The sequence below is a fragment of the Poromitra crassiceps genome (genome assembly GCF_964638095.1).
Source record: "Poromitra crassiceps genome assembly, chromosome: 18".
In the NCBI taxonomy this organism is placed as follows: domain Eukaryota; kingdom Metazoa; phylum Chordata; class Actinopteri; order Beryciformes; family Melamphaidae; genus Poromitra; species Poromitra crassiceps.
The window spans coordinates 18499532-18518339 of NC_139636.1; the positions used below are offsets into that span (position 1 = coordinate 18499532).

At 42.0% G+C, this 18808-nt stretch overlaps 1 protein-coding gene across 1 annotated transcript; it reads left to right on the top strand.

Moving 5' to 3' along the window:
• Window positions 1-9568: 9568 nt before the first annotated feature.
• myod1 (myogenic differentiation 1) lies at window positions 9569-14274 on the top strand (the record flags this gene model as incomplete). The annotated part of the gene is made up of 5 exons (XM_083654942.1): window positions 9569-9808; window positions 10279-10428; window positions 11051-11278; window positions 12395-12473; window positions 13986-14274. The coding sequence occupies 5 exons, from the start codon at window positions 9569-9571 to the stop codon at window positions 14207-14209; spliced, it is 921 nt and encodes a 306-aa protein (XP_083511068.1). The 3' UTR covers window positions 14210-14274.
• Between the last annotated feature and the right edge of the window lie 4534 nt (window positions 14275-18808).

The following is an 18808-nucleotide window of genomic DNA, read 5'->3' on the forward strand; positions in this document are numbered from 1 at the left end:
TGGGGAGGGTCAATCATATTTTTCAAACCACTTGGGGTCAGGGAAAAATCTATTTTGATCAGAGAAGGGGCACAGCTTTTTATTTCAGAGCACACCAAATCCCTCCAGTGACCCCCCCTTCTAAATAACGAACTAAGTGATAGTCGCATTACAGTACCTTGCTGAGTTCTCAACAACCGGCCAAATGATTTCAAAACGGTGGCACCATTGAAATCAGCGTGACTCGTACTTGCTAACCAGCTAGTGTTTCAGTCATGTCAGTGGCGTTTTGAGCCCGACGTAGCTTAATACTCCAGCAGGCAGCGGGCTTACCTAACATAGCGTATCTAACAGCTAGCTAGTTCACGCGCTGAGGCAGAATCGAATTGTCCCACAGCAACTAACTTACATGTTTGAACTTGACCACAAAATGTATTTGTCCAAAAATATTTGGCGAACAGTGTTGCTCGTCAACACAAATTACAGGAGGGGGAGTGATAACAAGCTTTCCAGCCAGATCTCAGTCTCCAAACTTTTTAATGCTTAATGTGTAAAGCGTCGGGTGGCATGCGGAGGCAGCAGGCAGGTGGCGCTGCGACGAGCCCGAGCCGCCCGCCTCCATCTGGAAACGCCATCAGTGCCACCGTCAGCCCCTTCGCGCGCCGCTGCTTTAAGCTCACCAATTTTCCGGAACTCAGGAGGAAATGTACACCCTGACCGGCTTTAGAGCTGAGCCAGGGCTAGATCTCCAGGGGTTTACACACACACACACACACACGCACGCATGCACGCACACACACACACACACACACACACACACCTGCTCCGACAACATGAGTGATAGTGCACTGGGGAAAGTGATCCACAGGATGGGACCTGCAGAGGGCAGAGGGGAACAGTAAAATGAGATCTGAATGATAAAGTTCAGGTCGTAAATTGTGTCTCAAAATGGATATTTACTGTAGCGTTATCCAGATGAACTCTTTGCAGTATAAACTGTTATAAATACACTGTTTTCCCCCCAGGGATCACGACAGTACCCCTACCCCTCATTTTCGAGTGCCCCTCACCATACCTTCGACTTGCCTGATACGTCATCAGTAGTCAGACAGACGTGACGAGTTTGTTGCCGGACAACGTTAGCTCAGTAACCAGCTGGTCAGCATTTCTATCAGAAAATACAGTGTTGTGCAACAAGCAGACTTACCAAATATTTCATACACATTCGGTATAATCCATGCTGTCTTTATGATCGCTGTTCCGCTGAGAAAAATGGACATTTACAACGTCCAACTAACGTTAACTTCTCCACCGCGGGACTTGCATTTTCCCCATGTTGTCGTTATGGAAACCAGACAGCATCTCCAGTCTAACACATTGACTGAGTTTTGAAAGTTTATGTTGTGCAGTCCGTAGTATCAAAAAATGCAGTATGCATACCGGTACTTGAAACATGTTATGGTAACACTTTACAATACTGTAACACAAAAATTGGGTAGTTACTAAGGAACGAGTCAGGAACAAACCATTAGTTCATGATTAGTTCATGAATAGTTAATAGGTAGTTCCTTAATGGTAGTTACTTAAGAACTGACCATTAGTTACCATGTTAACGAACCAATAAGTAATGATTACTTCCTTAAAAAAAAAATGTTTTTCTTTTTTTCTTTCGCTAGTTCACGAGTAGTTAATGGGTAGTTCCTTAATTACCCTTAATGGTAGTTCCTTAAAGATCCTTAATGGTAGTTACTTAAGAACTGACCATTAGTTACCATGTTAACGAACCAGTAAGTAATGATTACTTCCTTAAAAAAATATTTTTTTTCTTTTTTCTTTCACTAGTTCATGAGTAGTTAATGGGTAGTTCCTTAATTACCCTTAATGGTAGTTCCATAAATATCCTTAATGGTAGTTACTTAAGAACTGACCATTAGTTACCATGTTAATGAACGAGTACATGCCCAATGTACCACCGGCCATCAAAGAGCATGATGTCACATGCCCAATGTACCACCGGCCATCAAACAGCATGATGTCACATGCCCAATGTACCACCGGCCATCAAAGAGCATGATGTCACATGCCCAATGTACCACCGGCCATCAAAGAGCATGATGTCACATGCCCAATGTACCACCGGCCATCAAACAGCATGATGTCACATGCACAATGTACCACCGGCCATCAAACAGCATGATGTCACATGCCCAATGTACCACCGGCCATCAAAGAGCATGATGTCACATGCCCAATGTACCACCGGCCATCAAACAGCATGATGTCACATGCCCAATGTACCACCGGCCATCAAAGAGCATGATGTCACATGCCAAATGTACCACCGGCCATCAAACAGCATGATGTCACATGCCCAATGTACCACCTGCCATCAAAGAGCATGATGTCACATGCCCAATGCACCACCGGCCATCAAACAGCATGATGTCACATGCCCAATGTACCACCGGCCATCAAAGAGCATGATGTCACATGCCCAATGTACCACCGGCCATCAAAGAGCATGATGTCACATGCCCAATGCAATGTACCACCGGCCATCAAAGGGCATCATGTCATATACCCAATGCACCATCAAACAGAAAGTCAAAGGAGGCACACATGATTCTCAGCCCATCAGAAATGCTCACATCTATGCAAATAACAATGCAAAATGACCCCAAAAAAAGTAAATGTAATGATTTAATGTCTGTGCAATGGCCATGTAATTGGCTCTGTTACACTACTACGCCCTTCAGAGAAGAGATTATAAGTGATATTAATCAGAGATCATTTCTTCAAATTTTAGAATACACCTTTCCCATGTAGTTTTACTACTTTTTAGGAACATATGGAACACTAGGTGGAGGCATAGGACATATAAGTGTGGAGGTTTGTCTTCACTTCAGTGACCAGCAAAGGTAATGTCTAGAGATGGTGGTAGAGAAAAATATGGCTATGGGAGAATCAACAGACAGTGCAAGGACCCTAAAGCGATAGATATCGAAAGAAATCTATATATCGGTTTAGAGTACTGAAAAGGGCTAATGAAAGGGTTAATCAGGGGAATGCCTGGACCTCCAGTGAAGCAGTATCTACTGTAAATTAGCCTACTGTAGTACCACTAATGCCTTTGACACACGCAATTTTGGGCTGTCCCAGATGAAAGATGACCAACGTGAAAGAAACATGGAGATATCTTTGGTCGTGGCTACAAAAACGATTGTCTTGCGTTGCGCAGTGAGAGAGGTTCAAAGATGACCGATGGATGAATTCTGACACTGTTAGAAATTTAGGGTGACAGGCAACTATGACGATGTCTGATAACAACCAATAGAAATGCTGCATGATCATATCACTATATAGACGCTAATGCGAGTAGGGGAGGCTAATAGGTAGTTGACGTTACCTCACAAGCTCTCTCACAAAATTGGCATCCCATGTTGGCCTCTGTTCCGTAGCCACGAGCGGGTCCACATTCTCCTCCTCCTCCTTGGATGTTGTTCCATACACAGAAATTCCACTTTGCAAGGGTTCTATTCTTGCTAAGCTTTGTCAGTGCATTGTGGACATTTCTACGACAGACAACTGTGGTGCACATTCATTGATGCCTAGCTGTGGTGCGCGCTGTTGACGTTTGATTCTTGCGTGTATATTGACTGCTGATTGACAGGTATTGATGGAGATACATGCGTCGTAATCGTACAGTCTGCAGGGCCGTAACCAGAGTTCCGAAATAGGGGAGGTCCAGCAAGGGAAGGCGGAAAAAAATTTGAGGGTTTTTTTCCCCCTTTTTTAGCCATATTTAGAGTAACATATCATTTTAAATCAACATTAGGATTGTACTGTTGTGATGTCATTATTCAGTATATTCTCTTTCATGTCACCACCTGCTCAGCTCTCCTGTCAACATAATTGTAACTAACAAACACAAACTGTTTTAGCCAAATTCATATCAAAATGACACCTACAAACACAGGTACACAACCCAAGCCGTACACAACACACAAAGTCATCATCGATAATAAAAAAAACATACAGAGGGACATTTATTTATTCCTGATAGGAACGATTGAAAAATAAAATAAAATATATTATGTTGTTTTTAACTTTACACCACCTCTTTTTGTTACCTAAGCCCTTTTCCCACATGCGCTTTGTACCGCAAAATGACCGGAACGTGGTCAAATGGCTGCATGTGGGAAAGGCGCCGTGCCGGTATAAGCGCGACCCCGTCGTCGCGGCCATTTCACCAGTTTTTAGCTAGTCAGAAGAGCGGTATGCCGCGATAGACAGACAGGTGAGAAAGGGGTCCAGTCATTTTCCGCTATCAGTGGGCTGTGACTTCGTGGACCAGGTTGCACACAGTAGACAGTCCAACACCAAATACACAGCTGATTGTTCGATATTCCCCTGGTGTTGCGTACCACCAAAGGACTATTGCCAGTCGCAAACGCGCTTCCAGTGGTTTTCGCCACCGGGTGATCTTGCGTGCGGGTCGGACCAGACTCAGCACGTAATACCGGGACATGCGAAAATGACGCTTCCATTCCACGTCGTCAAAATTGTTCAGAGCATCTTCCCAAAATAAATTCCCTCCTGGTCTCTCTCGCTTCCAGACGGCTCTAGTCTCACGCAGCAGCGCAGAGGTACATAACACTGTCATGATCTGTCCCCGGTTTAGTCTATCTTCATATTCTGCGCGACACTCTCATGGGCGAGGTGTACACACGTTACTTAATGTTCCAGCGGGCATAATCTAATCATTCGCGCACATTAAAGCAAACTGGTGAAATGATCTTGTGATAATAAGAGCAGTAGCCTATGTCAGCTTCATGTGTGTGTGTGCTGATTTTCCCCTCTCCTCTCTGCTCGCTCTCTGGCCACAGTCCGTCCTCCTCCTTCAGTCACAGCCCGACAGGGACTAAGCAACGTTGCCGACAGCCAAGGCAAGCCCGGACACATCAAATGAAGCCAGTCTGTAAAAAGTGCTTCAACGCGATGCAGGTGAACGGATAAACAAGCAAACTTATTTCACCATTCGGAGTTTTGCCGACACGTCACTCCCCACCCGCTCTGCAGTGCCGCCCCCCCCCCCCCCCCCCCCACATACAGGCAATTTCGCTGATAGATTCCCACATGCCAGAGGAGAGGTGTGAAGGGAAATGTCCGATATTGACTTACAGGTAATTTTCCGGTACGCATGTGGGAAAACGGCTTTATTGGGTTATGAAACTGAAACCATGCATATAGCCACCTGCATACCTGACTTCGGGAGCTTGGCAATTGGCATCATGCATGATTAGCCAGTAGCATCCCAACGTGTCACACAGGTAACATTACCTAAGAGACAGACTAGACACTTACTTTCTTGGTTGTTGCTAAAAAATCTGTCAGTGTCACGTCACTCACTGTCTGTCGTTCACTCGCTCACTGTCTCGCAGCTCGCTCACCTTCAATTATCTCGCCAGGCAGACAGACAGTCATCACTCACCACCATGCTGCTGCTCTCTCGGAATCAAGTTACCGCGGACGTGGCGTCAGATGACTTCCTGCCTGACCTGCCTTTCGTTTTAAAATAAAAGCGATCCCGTGTTTTTCATGCTTTTCCATGCAGATTGTTTTATAAAAAAAAAAAAAAAAAAAAAAATCTCTGAAATATTAGGGGAGGTCCGGACCTCCCCGTCCTCATAGCTAGTTACGGCCATCTGCACACATCAAACCTGATGTTGTACCCAAGTTTATTAGATCCAACCTCGCACAGTGTGGCCTCCAATAAATGTATAAGATTGCTAAAATCTCAGTCTGTAGGTGGCTTAATATAATCAACGTTCCCATACTTTTTTAAACACAGGATGGACAAGCCCGTGACCTGTCTTTATTGTCACAAATGACCACCATAACGCATGCATGGGCTGGCACACACACACACACACAATTTTGTGAGTCCGTGAAATGTGTTCTCCGCATATCTCCCATCCTGGCTCGTCCCTCCTCCTCGGGGCAGGCCAGGAGCGCTGGGCAGCTTTCCTCACAGTGCCCGTGGACCTACCTCCTCTCAGCCATCACTGGTCAGACGATGATCTTTTGCATGTTTTCCATGGGGCCTTAGATGGAGGAACCCCAGGGGAGCACAGGGAGAACATGCAACCACAAAGGAAGGCCATTTGACGAGATAGCCCACCTGGGCACTACAGTAGACCATAAGAAGACAAGGGGGACATACAACCTCATATGGCCAGTACAGGGACAGAATATGAGTAGCCCAAAAGCCTCAAAGAAATCAGCTATAGGCCCTAAACTGAGTTCTTTCTGAATGATTGCTGTTCTTAATTTATCTTTAAACTGGTTTTGCTAATCTGGGTTAAATGTATTGGTAACCTGTTCCAGTTTGACACAGCCTTATAGTATTCTTAAAGCATTGGCTTTAGGTAAAGCTCAGGTAATGTTAAGTGTCCCATAAAAGGCATACTTGTGTGTGTGTGTGTGTGTGTGTGTGTGTGTGTGTGTGTGTGTGTGTGTGTGTGTGTGTGTGTGTGTGTGTGTGTGTGTGTGTGTGTGTGTGTGTGTGTGTGTGTGTGTGTGTGTGTGTGTGACGGGTCTGTTGCGCATGGTTTTTGCAGACTAATCAGCACACTCTCCCCACCTAGTGGCAGCAGCATGGTACTGCAGGCTGGAGTCTCACATCACACTACACAACAATAATAATCCACATACAAACCAAGAGTATTACATAATCACAGCTAAGAGGTGATAAGAGCGGAAGAATGTTTGAGGATAGATGAGAAGAAACTTCAAATGATTTAACATTTATTTCACTCACACACACACACACACACACACACACACACACACACACACACACACACACACACACGTGCCTGTGTTTGTGGTGGCCTGCACAAACCCTTCATGGTGGGAATTTGACATTTTCATTTTTTGACATTTCCATAAATTAGAAACTCTCCCCTATATATGACATTTTGAGTGACTGAGATAGCTCTCTCAGATCAAAAGTTATGAGTATTTTAATCTGTTATGTATCTAAAAGTAAAATGTGAGAAAAATGGATTTAAACATTCCACAACGTTGTATTTTCTACAGTGGCATTCCACCAAAACCAGAAATACTTTCCCTTTTGTTTTATGAAAATTATTCACCATGATGTACTGGCGAAAGTAACCAAATCACTCAAAATCTCAAAATACCTGCAAAATTTCTTTACAAGTGCAGGAAAAACAACATGTTAAGGGTTTCTGCAGGCTACAAACATAACATAAACTTACATAAACTCTTCAGGGTCCTTCTCCATGGCAGAAGATTGATGATGTCTTGCAGTACCAGGACTTCCACAGGGATAGCTTCTACCCAACTGCTATCCGCCTCTTCAATGAGACCCGAAAGCCCCCCAAAATCAGAACTTTGCCACCCCCGGCCCCCCCATGCCCCCTGATCAATCCGGCTCTTACTTTACTTTGATTACTTGATATATTAACACCACCACACACACACACACACACACACACACACACACACACACACACACACACACACACACACACACACACACACACACACACACACACACACACACATTAAAGGGATATGCCAACTTTCGCTCATTTGCCATTATACCCTCCATACATAACCAAGATACAGTGTCTTTACCGTCACTATCTCCGAGCAGTATAGAGTGAGCTACTGTAGTCGTCGAGTTCGTTAGTATCGCCATAGAATGGAGGCAAATGGTACAGTCATTCAAAATCACCAAAAACACACATCTAACAGTGCCAAAAAGCTTTGTGCTTCGGGTACTCACCACGCAATGAAATATTAATCCAAAATTAGGAAAATTTTTCTTTTTAAAGGTAAACAGATAGCCGGAATTACTTTCTAAACATGGCCACTAGGCATGTGCGGCATACAGCGCATGCGCTGCGTACAGTGGAAGCGCTCTTTACAGGCAAACAAGGAAGTAACTCGGTGTGGGGATTTACTCAGAAAATGACGTTTCACATAACTATGGATTAATATTGCATCGCGTGGTGAGTACCCGAAGCACAAAGAGCTTTTTGGCGCTGTTAGGTGTGTGTTTTTGGTGATTTTGAATGACTGTACCATTTGCCTCCATTCTATGGCGATACTAATTAACTTGACCACTGTATCTTGGTTATGTATGGAGGATATGGCAAATGAGCGAAACTCCCGAAAAGTTGGTATATCCCTTCAAGGACTGGACATTAGACTTTTTACATGGACTCTGCTATGTCACTTTAAAAGGTATGGTGGTAAGGTTTAGCCTACTTTGCACTTTATAATTTGAAGATTGACTGTCTGCTTCATATTTTGCTTTTGTGTTTGCTATTCCTGTGATTGCTGCACTGCGTAATGCACAAAGACAAAGTCCTCATTTATATCTTGAATCTAGTCATTTTAAATAAATTAATCTTTAATAAAGATATATTCCATAAACCAGAGGCAATATAGTATGATAACATTGTTAGTATTCGTTTGGTTCCATGCAGTTCACTTTATCAGCTGCCAGTTTCATCGGATGGATTTATTTTTATATTGACTTTAAAGTTAAGCTATGATGTCAGTCAGAATCAGTTTCTGTTGTATAAATAATTTCCAACCTGTCTCTCCCCACTCTCCTGTCCTGTGCATCTTACCCAAATTTGTTCAAATTTTGTTATCCTCAAGTTAGAAGAAAACTCCAACTGGACTGTCAAACTGGTTTCTTCTTATAGCCTACTCAGGAAACATAATAATGAGTTGCTTTTTCTTCTTTCTTTTTTTACTCCTCCTCACAGGGAAAAAAATACAATTTCGTTTTTTATGGATCATCAGAGACTGACTTTCTCTTAGCCTACTTTAAATGTAAACTTTTGAATTGATTCAATTTATTCTGTGCATTTGGCTTTTAACTTTTTTTAACACCCTAATATTCCTTCATGCTCTTTCCATGTGTCTATGCTTCTCTATCGTGATTTTAACAGTGACTTATGGTATGTTATGGTATTTTTTACGCCTTGTATTTTAAATTTCCTACATATTTAATGTTAGTACTTATCTGCATTGAATTTCCCTTTCTCGCTGTTACTGCACAGTTAGAGGGTAATTGTACACTAATTACCGTGAAGTTGTAAACCCCTCCCCCTGCCCGCTGATTGGTTACTGTCACCAGCAGAGTCACGCCCCCTCCGTTCTCCCCGGGTATAAGAGCTGCCAGGGTGACAGCTGAAGTTGTGAAGAAGGGAAACGATATTCCTGCCTGGAGGTTCCATCTGTCAGTCAGACAGAGAGAGAGAGAGAGACAGACAGACAGACAGACAGAGAAAGAGAGAGACAAAGAGACAGTCAGGTCGTCAGTAGCCTAAGACTTTTTGACGAATAAAAAAAAATAGCACATTTTTTTTGTCTGTGTGTGTGGAAAATTTCGAAGTTTTTGTGATTTTTTTTCTGGAAGACTCTCCTCTCTCGCCTCGCCTATCGGAGCCGAGTGGAAGCGCAGCCCCTCCTGAGAGACCTCCCGCTGGATATTTAATCACCCTTATAATATCTAACCTATAGATATTTGGGACATTTGACCATGGAGTTGTCGGATATCTCTTTCCCGGTGATCCCGTGCGCCGCCGATGACTTCTACGACGACCCGTGCTTCAACACCAGCGACATGCACTTCTTCGAGGACTTGGATCCACGGTCTCTGGTGCACGTCACGGGCCTGCTCAAGCCAGAGGACTCCCCATCCAGCGTCTCCTCTGTCTCAGGCTCTTCAGGCTCCTCGTCCCCCTCCTCGCTCCAGTTGCACCTCCACCAGCACCTCAAGGTTCTTATAGTTTTTATTTTTTTTGTTAGTTTTTATTTTTGATTTAATTTTTGATTTTTCGTTTTCAATTTAACTTGGAAAAGCTGGAGCTTATTTTCGTTTAGTTTGTATTGTCAGTGTACCACAATGTATTCACTTAGGACAGATGAACAACCATCCACAAAAGACAATTAGCATCTGTGTCATTAACATCAGCCCAGTGCTGTATAGGCTTATGACATAAACTGACAAATGCAACCTAAAGACATTTTATATAAAATGTTACTTTATTTTTGTTCGTTTTGTAAAGACACTATACAGTTTCAGTTTTATTTTTTAAGCCTTATTTTTATTTTTATTTCAGTTACAATTCCCCCTTCCCCCCCCCCCCCCCCCACACCTGGTTTTCGTTATTTCGTATTATATTTCGTACATTTTCTTATTTCGTTTTTGTTAACGATGCTACCTTGCAGCACCTGCACGGGCATGGGGAGGAGGACGAGGAGCACGTGCGTGCGCCCAGTGGGCACCATGCAGCCGGCCGCTGCCTGCTGTGGGCTTGCAAGGCCTGCAAGAGGAAGACCACCAACGCTGACCGCAGGAAGGCCGCCACCATGAGGGAGCGCCGGAGACTCAGCAAGGTCAAGAGAGAAAACATTAACACATTTTTTATTATTTCAAGGTAGAAAATATTATTTCAATATGGAAGATTTTATGATAAAAAAAATTAAAGGTAGAACATTTTATAAGAAAATTGTATTGTGTCAAGATAGATTTGATAGACAATTGTTTTCATTTCAAGATATAGGCTACAGGATTTTATCAGAAAATTGTATTATGTCAAGATAGAAGATTTTTAATAAAATGTTATCATGTCATGAAACAGTAATACAAAAGATACATAGGATATTTAAAAGACACATTATGGTAGTAATGTAGCAATGCTTTTCATAGTAAAATAGTCACTCATTGAGGATGAGGTGGCAAGCTTTGGCACATGCACAATTATTTATTTCAGGCATAGCTATCATTCACATTTGCAATGTTTGAAAGTTGAAAAAAATAATAAGAACGAATGTCTGTATACGCTCCATCTTAACAGTCATTCAGTATTGAGTTCTGAAATCCACAAGGAAAATATGATTTGAAGGGTCTAAAGTGGAATGATGGTCCTCCATACGGAACGGGTTGAGAATGGTGTTTGTCTAGCCTGTACCTGCCAGTCTCTAGAGCTAAATATGCATCGATCTCTCATCACATCAGGTGAACGATGCCTTCGAGACACTGAAGCGCTGCACGTCGGCCAACCCCAACCAGCGGCTGCCCAAGGTGGAGATCCTCCGCAATGCCATCAGCTACATCGAGTCCCTGCAGGCGCTGCTCCGAGGCGGGCCGGGCGGCGACGACCAGGCGGCCTACTACCCCGTGCTGGAGCACTACAGCGGGGACAGCGACGCTTCCAGCCCCCGCTCCAACTGCTCTGACGGCATGGTGAGTTCAGGGACACACCGGCGTTAATAACACCACACACACACACACACACACACGCACACGCACACGCACACGCACACGCACACGCACACGCACACACACACACACACACACACACACACACACACACACACACACACACACACACATACACACACACATAATAATAATAATAATAATAATAATAATAATAATAATAATAATAATAATAATGTTATTATTATTATAACAACAACAACAACAACAACAACAACAACAACAACAACAATACTACTACTACTACCACCACTAATAATGATGATAATAATAATAATATCATATTTAAAGCTTTTTAGAGTTATATTTGGGAAAACCGTTATTCAGTCTCCACCATGCAGCTCCAAACAGCTGGCCAGGCTGGGAGCAAGTGTTGCACGGGAATCTGCTTTACGAAACACACAGCGTGGCATTTGACTGATTGCTCCTTCTGAGAAAGAAACCGTGTTTTTGTTTTTGTATGCGTATAGACTCCTCTTGACTGCCACTGTTATAGAAGAAGATATATCAATGCTTTTACACTTTACATTAAGCTCAACTGCTTTAGTTATTTTTTCTTATTTGTTTTGTGTTGATCTTTTTTCGTGAAACTGCTATAAGCAGGCACGTTTTTTTTTTGCGATTTAGTCGTTTGATTTTCTCTCTCCCTCCCTCTCCCTCTGTTTCCAGCAATAGCTATCACTTTGATTTTGTTTTATGAAACTCGATCACAGGCTTGTGAATATCAAATAATTGGCATATATCCCCACACTGTATATTATTTCAGTATGTCATTTTTAATAGCTTATTATTATTATTTCTAACTTCCAGTTCAAAGTTTCTTCACGTATAACAGACGAAAGTTTCAATTTTTCCTCCTCAGAGAACCACAGTTTGACATTTATATTGCATTATTATTATTGTTGTTATTACGTTATTACGCTGTATATTGCGGCTGTGATATCGTTTCCCTTTAAAATGGAGGAAATGGTCAAATTAGGCTATTACTGTTTTGTGACATTTGTTTTTATGAATGAAACGTAATTTCACATGCTGAAAAATATGAATGTTAAATGTTGTGTTCATTTGTTTTTCTCTCAGATGGACTTTAATGGTCCGACCTGTCAGTCCACCAGAAGAGGCAATTACGACACCTCTTATTTCTCAGAGACTCCAAACGGTGAGAAACCTGTTATTAAATATCAATAAGAATGAGAAAGGATACAGGTGGAAATGGTAAAAACAGTATGGAAGTAGCCTACTATTAGCCTATTAATAATGTATTAACCACAGGGCTTATGGAAGGTAACATTACATGAAATCCATTTCACACTACCTCTTAAACGGTATTATAGTGTAATTCACAACAACAACAACAACAACAACAACAACACGTTTGTGGTTAGCTTAGCACAAATTGAAATCAATCATTCATTGGGCTATCAACAGCAAACTTGGTTTTTGATTGATTGATTGAATACTTTATTGAAACAATGGCAAGAGAAATACAGCGTAAGACCAGATTCATTGAAACAAAAGGAATAAAACACAACAAAGCCCGAGGGCTTATTTCCATTGTGGTCCTTGAAGTGAAGCAAATGGAGTGAGTGCATGTGTGCATGTATGAGCGCGTGTGTGCGCGAGGGACATTTAACACACTAAACATTACACATGCGTTACACATATGGTAGAGTCCCCATGTGATGCACAATGTCTATGACATCACTGAGGATGTCACAATGTCTATGATGTGATAGGATAACATCATGTTCGTGGGGGTTGGAATCCACCATATAGATTTATGACATCACTGATCATGTCACTGATAGTGATGTCCCTGATGATGTCACAATGTTATTGGGAAGCAGGAAAGGAATTCCTGTGAAAGACCTAAAAATGTAAATTATTGCTGTAGGCTGAGTTTTCCCCTTTTTTTTTTACACGGAGACCACCTTAGCAGGGTGCTCTCTATGTGTGCGCCAAATTTGAAAACTTTTGACCAATCAGACACTGAGCTAGGAGGGCATTATTATAAGGAGAATAAGAATAATAAGAATCTGGAAAAAAAAATAGGGAATACATAGGACTAATAATGATAACGCTCTGTCCCAGGTGGGAATCGAACCCAAGACCTTCTAGCTGTGAGTCGACAGTGCAACCACTGCGCCACCGTGCCCCCCCCCCCCATGGGAAAAAAAAAAAATAATAATAATAATAATAATAGATGCTATATGTAAACTAGGGTGGAGGGTGTAAGGGTGGAGACTGGAGATGATGCGCCATGGCTGCAGTTGTAGAAATCGCCTGCTTGGCAGGCTCCCAAAATCGTGATTGACAGATAGACAGACAGACAGACACGCCCACCCATAGGTGCCATGGTGCAAAGATTAACTACATCACAGTTGCTTGAGTGACATCATTGATAACATCACAACTGCTTGAGGGACATCACTGATGACATCACAGTTGCTCGAGTGACATCACTGATGCAACATCACAATTGCTCAAGTGACATCACTGATGACATCACTTCCATCACAAATCGTGACTGACACCACCACAGACAGCAGACACCACTTAGTCAATTTTAACTAAGAAGATGTGATGTTCATTTATTAGTGTTTGTTTGCTTCATTAGTGTTTAGAGCTGCAAGGATTAGTCCATTAATTAAATAGTTCTCTCTCTCGGCAGGCGGGGTGAAGAGTGACCGCAGCTCGGTGGTTTCCAGTCTGGACTGCCTCTCCAGCATCGTGGAGCGGATCTCCACAGAGACGGCCAGCCTGTTGCCAGCGGCCCCATGCGAGGGCCCCCCCGCGTCCCCCCCGCCACAGGCTGTGGCCCCCGCCCCCGAGCCGGCCCCCTCCACCACCGCCCCCACCAGCCAGGACCCAAACCTCATCTACCAAGTCCTATGAACCTCTCTCGACGCTCCACATGGGACATTTCTATTCTCTCTGTCCGGTCGAACCCGGACCTCCAGCCCCGGAGTCAGGAGGGACTGACAGCAAATATTCACATTAACACGTTTTCACACAGAACTGAGTCCTAAAGTCTGCTTTCATCAACACTAGAAACTAGATACTGGATTTTGTTGTTGTTGCCAATATCTGATATGCCGATATTTTCCAATTATTTTGGCCGATTGCCGATGCCGATAGGTCAGCCTGTTTCTCACTTCCACGGCGTCGATATCCGGCTTTCTTCCACACACCTTTGGTGTTGGATGTTGGCGCCCATGGTACCTGTGCACATGGTACCCTTGCACACGGTACCTGTGCACACGGTACCCGTGGGCGCCAACTCCTGACACACGGGGACGGTACCCTTGCACGCTGGATTTGGACACGCACAGCTGCACCTGCACCGGGAGTGACGCCTTTGGACCGAGGCACCGGGCGCTGGGTGGACCACCGGGGCTTTTAAACGGCAAGTGGAGCCCAGCGTGGGAAAGGCCGCCTTCCCTTCGGCGACTCCGCCGCTTCCCCTGGCAGCTAAATAAGTTTGGAGCATTTATCTGACCCCACTGGCAGCATGTTGTCACTTGTCTTAAGTAAAAAAGCTTTAAGACTCAGTTCTAAAGCAAACAGATTTGTTAAGGTGGATGTCTGTTTGTTAGTGTATTGTTGGTGAAGGATGGAGGCCAAAACAGCAGCTACATTCCTCCAGTGGTGTCCATCTGAAGTCTAACCCCCAGCCAGCTACTCCTGGTGCATTTTATAATATCACTACAGGTTCGTATAGGAATGTATAAAGGAGAACACTATAGAGAACTATAGGAATTTTATAAGATTATTATGGTAGTGATTTTCCAGCAGGGTTGAAATTTGGACCTCTTTCGATCCCATATATGGAGGTTAAATAGTAAATATTATAATTTCATTGTCTTTTCACTGCAGCGGAGGACCATTTGTTTTTTTGTACATGTGTAAATAAGAGCTGATTTGTTACAACTAAGTATTACTATGTATTTAATGTTTGTTTGTGTCTGTCTGTGGTTTGTTTGTTGTGAGAAATGTTAAACTTTATATTTATACATCTGAAAAATGAGTGATAATAAATGAACATGCTTATTTATACAACAAACGCCTCCTTGGTTAATTTTTATTAATCAGAGAACTGATTTATTTTGCACATGATCTCACACATATCCAAAAACTTTAAACAGTTTTGCAGTTAGTTTGACAGTTTTTTACAGTTGATTTGAAGTTGTGGACCAGTGATGTCATAATCATTCATGCACAAATGTTGGATATGTTTGAGATCATGTGCAAAATAAAGCAGGATTGTTTTCGATCTCCCATTAGTGCAAATGTATTTGTATCCTGGTTGCTACTCCGCCCTCTGCCGATCTGGGCAGAGCCGAAACTGGCTCCATGCTTCCTCCGACATATGGACAGTAGCCAGCCGCTTCTTTTCACCTGACAGGGGAAGCTTCACCGGTAGGACATAACACGTGGGAGGATCACGCTATTCCAACGAGATCCCTTCCCTCCGAACAGGCACCCCGAACGACCAGAGGAGGCACCACTTCAGCGACCAGGATATTGCATGTTTTGGTGAGGGGTTCCTATATGAAGGAAACCCCCAGGGGCCACGGGGAGAACATGCAAACTCCACACAGAAAGGCCCTTAGTTTTGACAACCCCACCTGGGCGGTGGGCATGCGAACGGGCATGCACTCCTTCAGCACTCGCAGCATCCCAGGTGGGAATCGAACCCAGGACCTTCTAGCTGTGAGGCAACAGCGCCCCCCATGGGATGATAATAATAATAATAATAATAATAATAATAATAATAATAATAATAATAATAATAATAATAATAATAATAAAATAAATTATTGTTTTCGATGATCACACATGTTTAAGTTCTCCTTTAATGAATATTGTGATTTATTAAATACGATATTGGATGTTGAATGTAGCCTACTGATGGCTGACATGTTGTCCTAGACACAGATTTATATATATATTTTTAGCTAAATATATATTATATTTTATAGCTGAAGATCAGTTTACAGCAGCTTAAATTTTAAAAGGAATGTCTGACAGCACCAAATAAGCTATATGGGATTCCTTAAAGGTTAATTTGAAAGTAATGAGACATTTTACAAGTCTGGATTTATTTTTCCACAACAAAATAATTTATTTAAATTTGCATTAAATATGCATTTGCATATGCATTTAAATATTCATTTACAGTATTACATTATGTGAATTCTTCTGTCCTAAATTGTGTTGATTCTTCAATCTTGTTTTATAATTGCTGCCCTCCATTTCTGCTTTTCATGTGAGGCACTTTAATTTTGTTTTGTTAAAGTTCTATACAAATACAGCTCATCATTTAAATTATTATCAACATTATTGCTATTACTTTCTTACTGTTATTTGTTGCACCAATGCCAACTGTATATTAATTGGACTCTGAATGAAGTGATTCATGATAATGTTAGAGCCTATCTGATGAAGTGGTCAGTGACACTTTACAGACTACAGACTGGAGTTTTGTAACACTGTACAGTATGATAACCCTCATACATTTTTAAACAATAAATACATACATAAATACATAAATAAGTAAACAAATAAACACACACACACACACACACACACACACACACACACACACGTGTACGTGTGTGTATGTGTGTGTGTGTGTGGGGGGGGGGTTATATGGATATACTGTATAACAACATGTAAATGAATACTTCTGTATTTTATCATTATTAAATTAAATAAGACCATTCCTGAATAAATAGAAAACATAGACAAAGATAAATCATACAGTGGTTTCGTCTCCGGCCAAGAAGAGGTGAATAGTGAACAGAGCTGTTTGTCTCAGTCTGGACTCAAACAGAAACAAAGAGCAGCACCGCCATCCTGTGTTGAAACCAGGAACTGCAGCCTTTTATCAAGTTTCTAAGTAAAGTACTCTATTATTTAAGTTGTAAGTTGTAACTTGTTTATTGCAGCAATTTTACAGGTTGGTAAAACAATTATCATTAGCAACACTGAATTATTTTGCTGTAACCGTAACATCAAAGCTAAAATAATAAAATCTGCCATTTTCTAGGCTAAAATCCAATGTCTCACGTTTCAAGTTTCCAATCCACTGTCATTCAGGAGTCTACACATAGATAGGTGACCTCCTGTATCTCTCTGTGCGACATCTTGGATTGGCCATTTTGTTTGACTTCATTTTCTGGCGACCAGAAACAACCTCCCTGAGGTGGGTAGCCATGTTCTAAAGTTGGACATTAGCAGCTTTAGCAGATTTAACTCAACAAGCAAATAGAAACTTGTCACCAGTGATGTATCCCCCCCTTTGTTTCAGCCAGTGATTGCAGAGTTTAATATTTTGTACCTCAGTTTAAATTTGAACAAGAGACCTAAAAATACAGCACATTGATTTGTTTGGGAAGAGGATTTACTCAGAACAGATTTGAGAACTGAACTGAAGCGAATAACTTTTGCTGTTGTTTTTTTTGTTTATTGATGAATCCCCAAAGAGTGGTGTTCATTTATTTTATTTTATTTATGTATTTACTCTGGGCCTTAGGGAGATTTCCGCCAATTTGTTACAAAAGCACCAAATTTGGCCCAGATGTAGCCCTTGGCATGCTCTAATGATTTAGCAAGAGCGCCCGAGCCGGCGACCCCTGGAGTAGAACCCTTTATCTGGTTTTGTTGATTATTTGGACTTGCCTGTAAATTACATGTTTCTTTTATGAGTGGTTTTCATTGTAAATCCAATTGAACTTCTCTGTTTTGTCATTGTCGCTGTTGCTCTGATTATTGGTTTATTAGTTTGCATTCTGCTTGGTGGTTCAAATTTATGCTACAGTACATGGGTTAATGGCAGTTTATGGAGCACTGATTTATCCATTGACTTTAAATATCTTAACCCTCCAGCTATAACAATTGGGGCCTCATCCGGGATGAACAGACAACAAGCACAGGTAAAACCTAAATAAGAGGCTAATAATGTTAGCTTGATGTTATCTTGCTAATGCCTCATATTTAAATGTAAAGTTTCATAAATCTTGTAATACAAAAAAATATTGTCTTTATGTAAGTAATCAACTGGGGAAGTTTCAAGGTGATATCTATTAGTTAAAAAAAATCACCATATCTCAATTGCGATTCAACCTAGAAAGGTGCATTTGGTGTATAACCCTAGGTTTATGGCTCAAGGAATAGAATTGAATCAGTTAAATGACATCAGTTAATTATTTAATGAGAAATCCAAGATAGTGTCCCAAGAGGGTTGCCAATTGTGGTGAATAGCCATTAAGCTCCTGTCAGCCATCTTGGATGCCATCTTGAAAATTACCCCTTTCTGGAACTCAGAATTTTCTAGTTTTTCACTGTTATTTAACATGCCCAGTGGTACCAGAATCCATTGAAAAATATGTTATATCAATTCGTTCAGGTAGGTGCTTTCCCCCCCATATACTGTATATAGCCTACCCTCAGGCCCGTAACCAGGGTTTGAGAAATACCGAGGTGATTGTA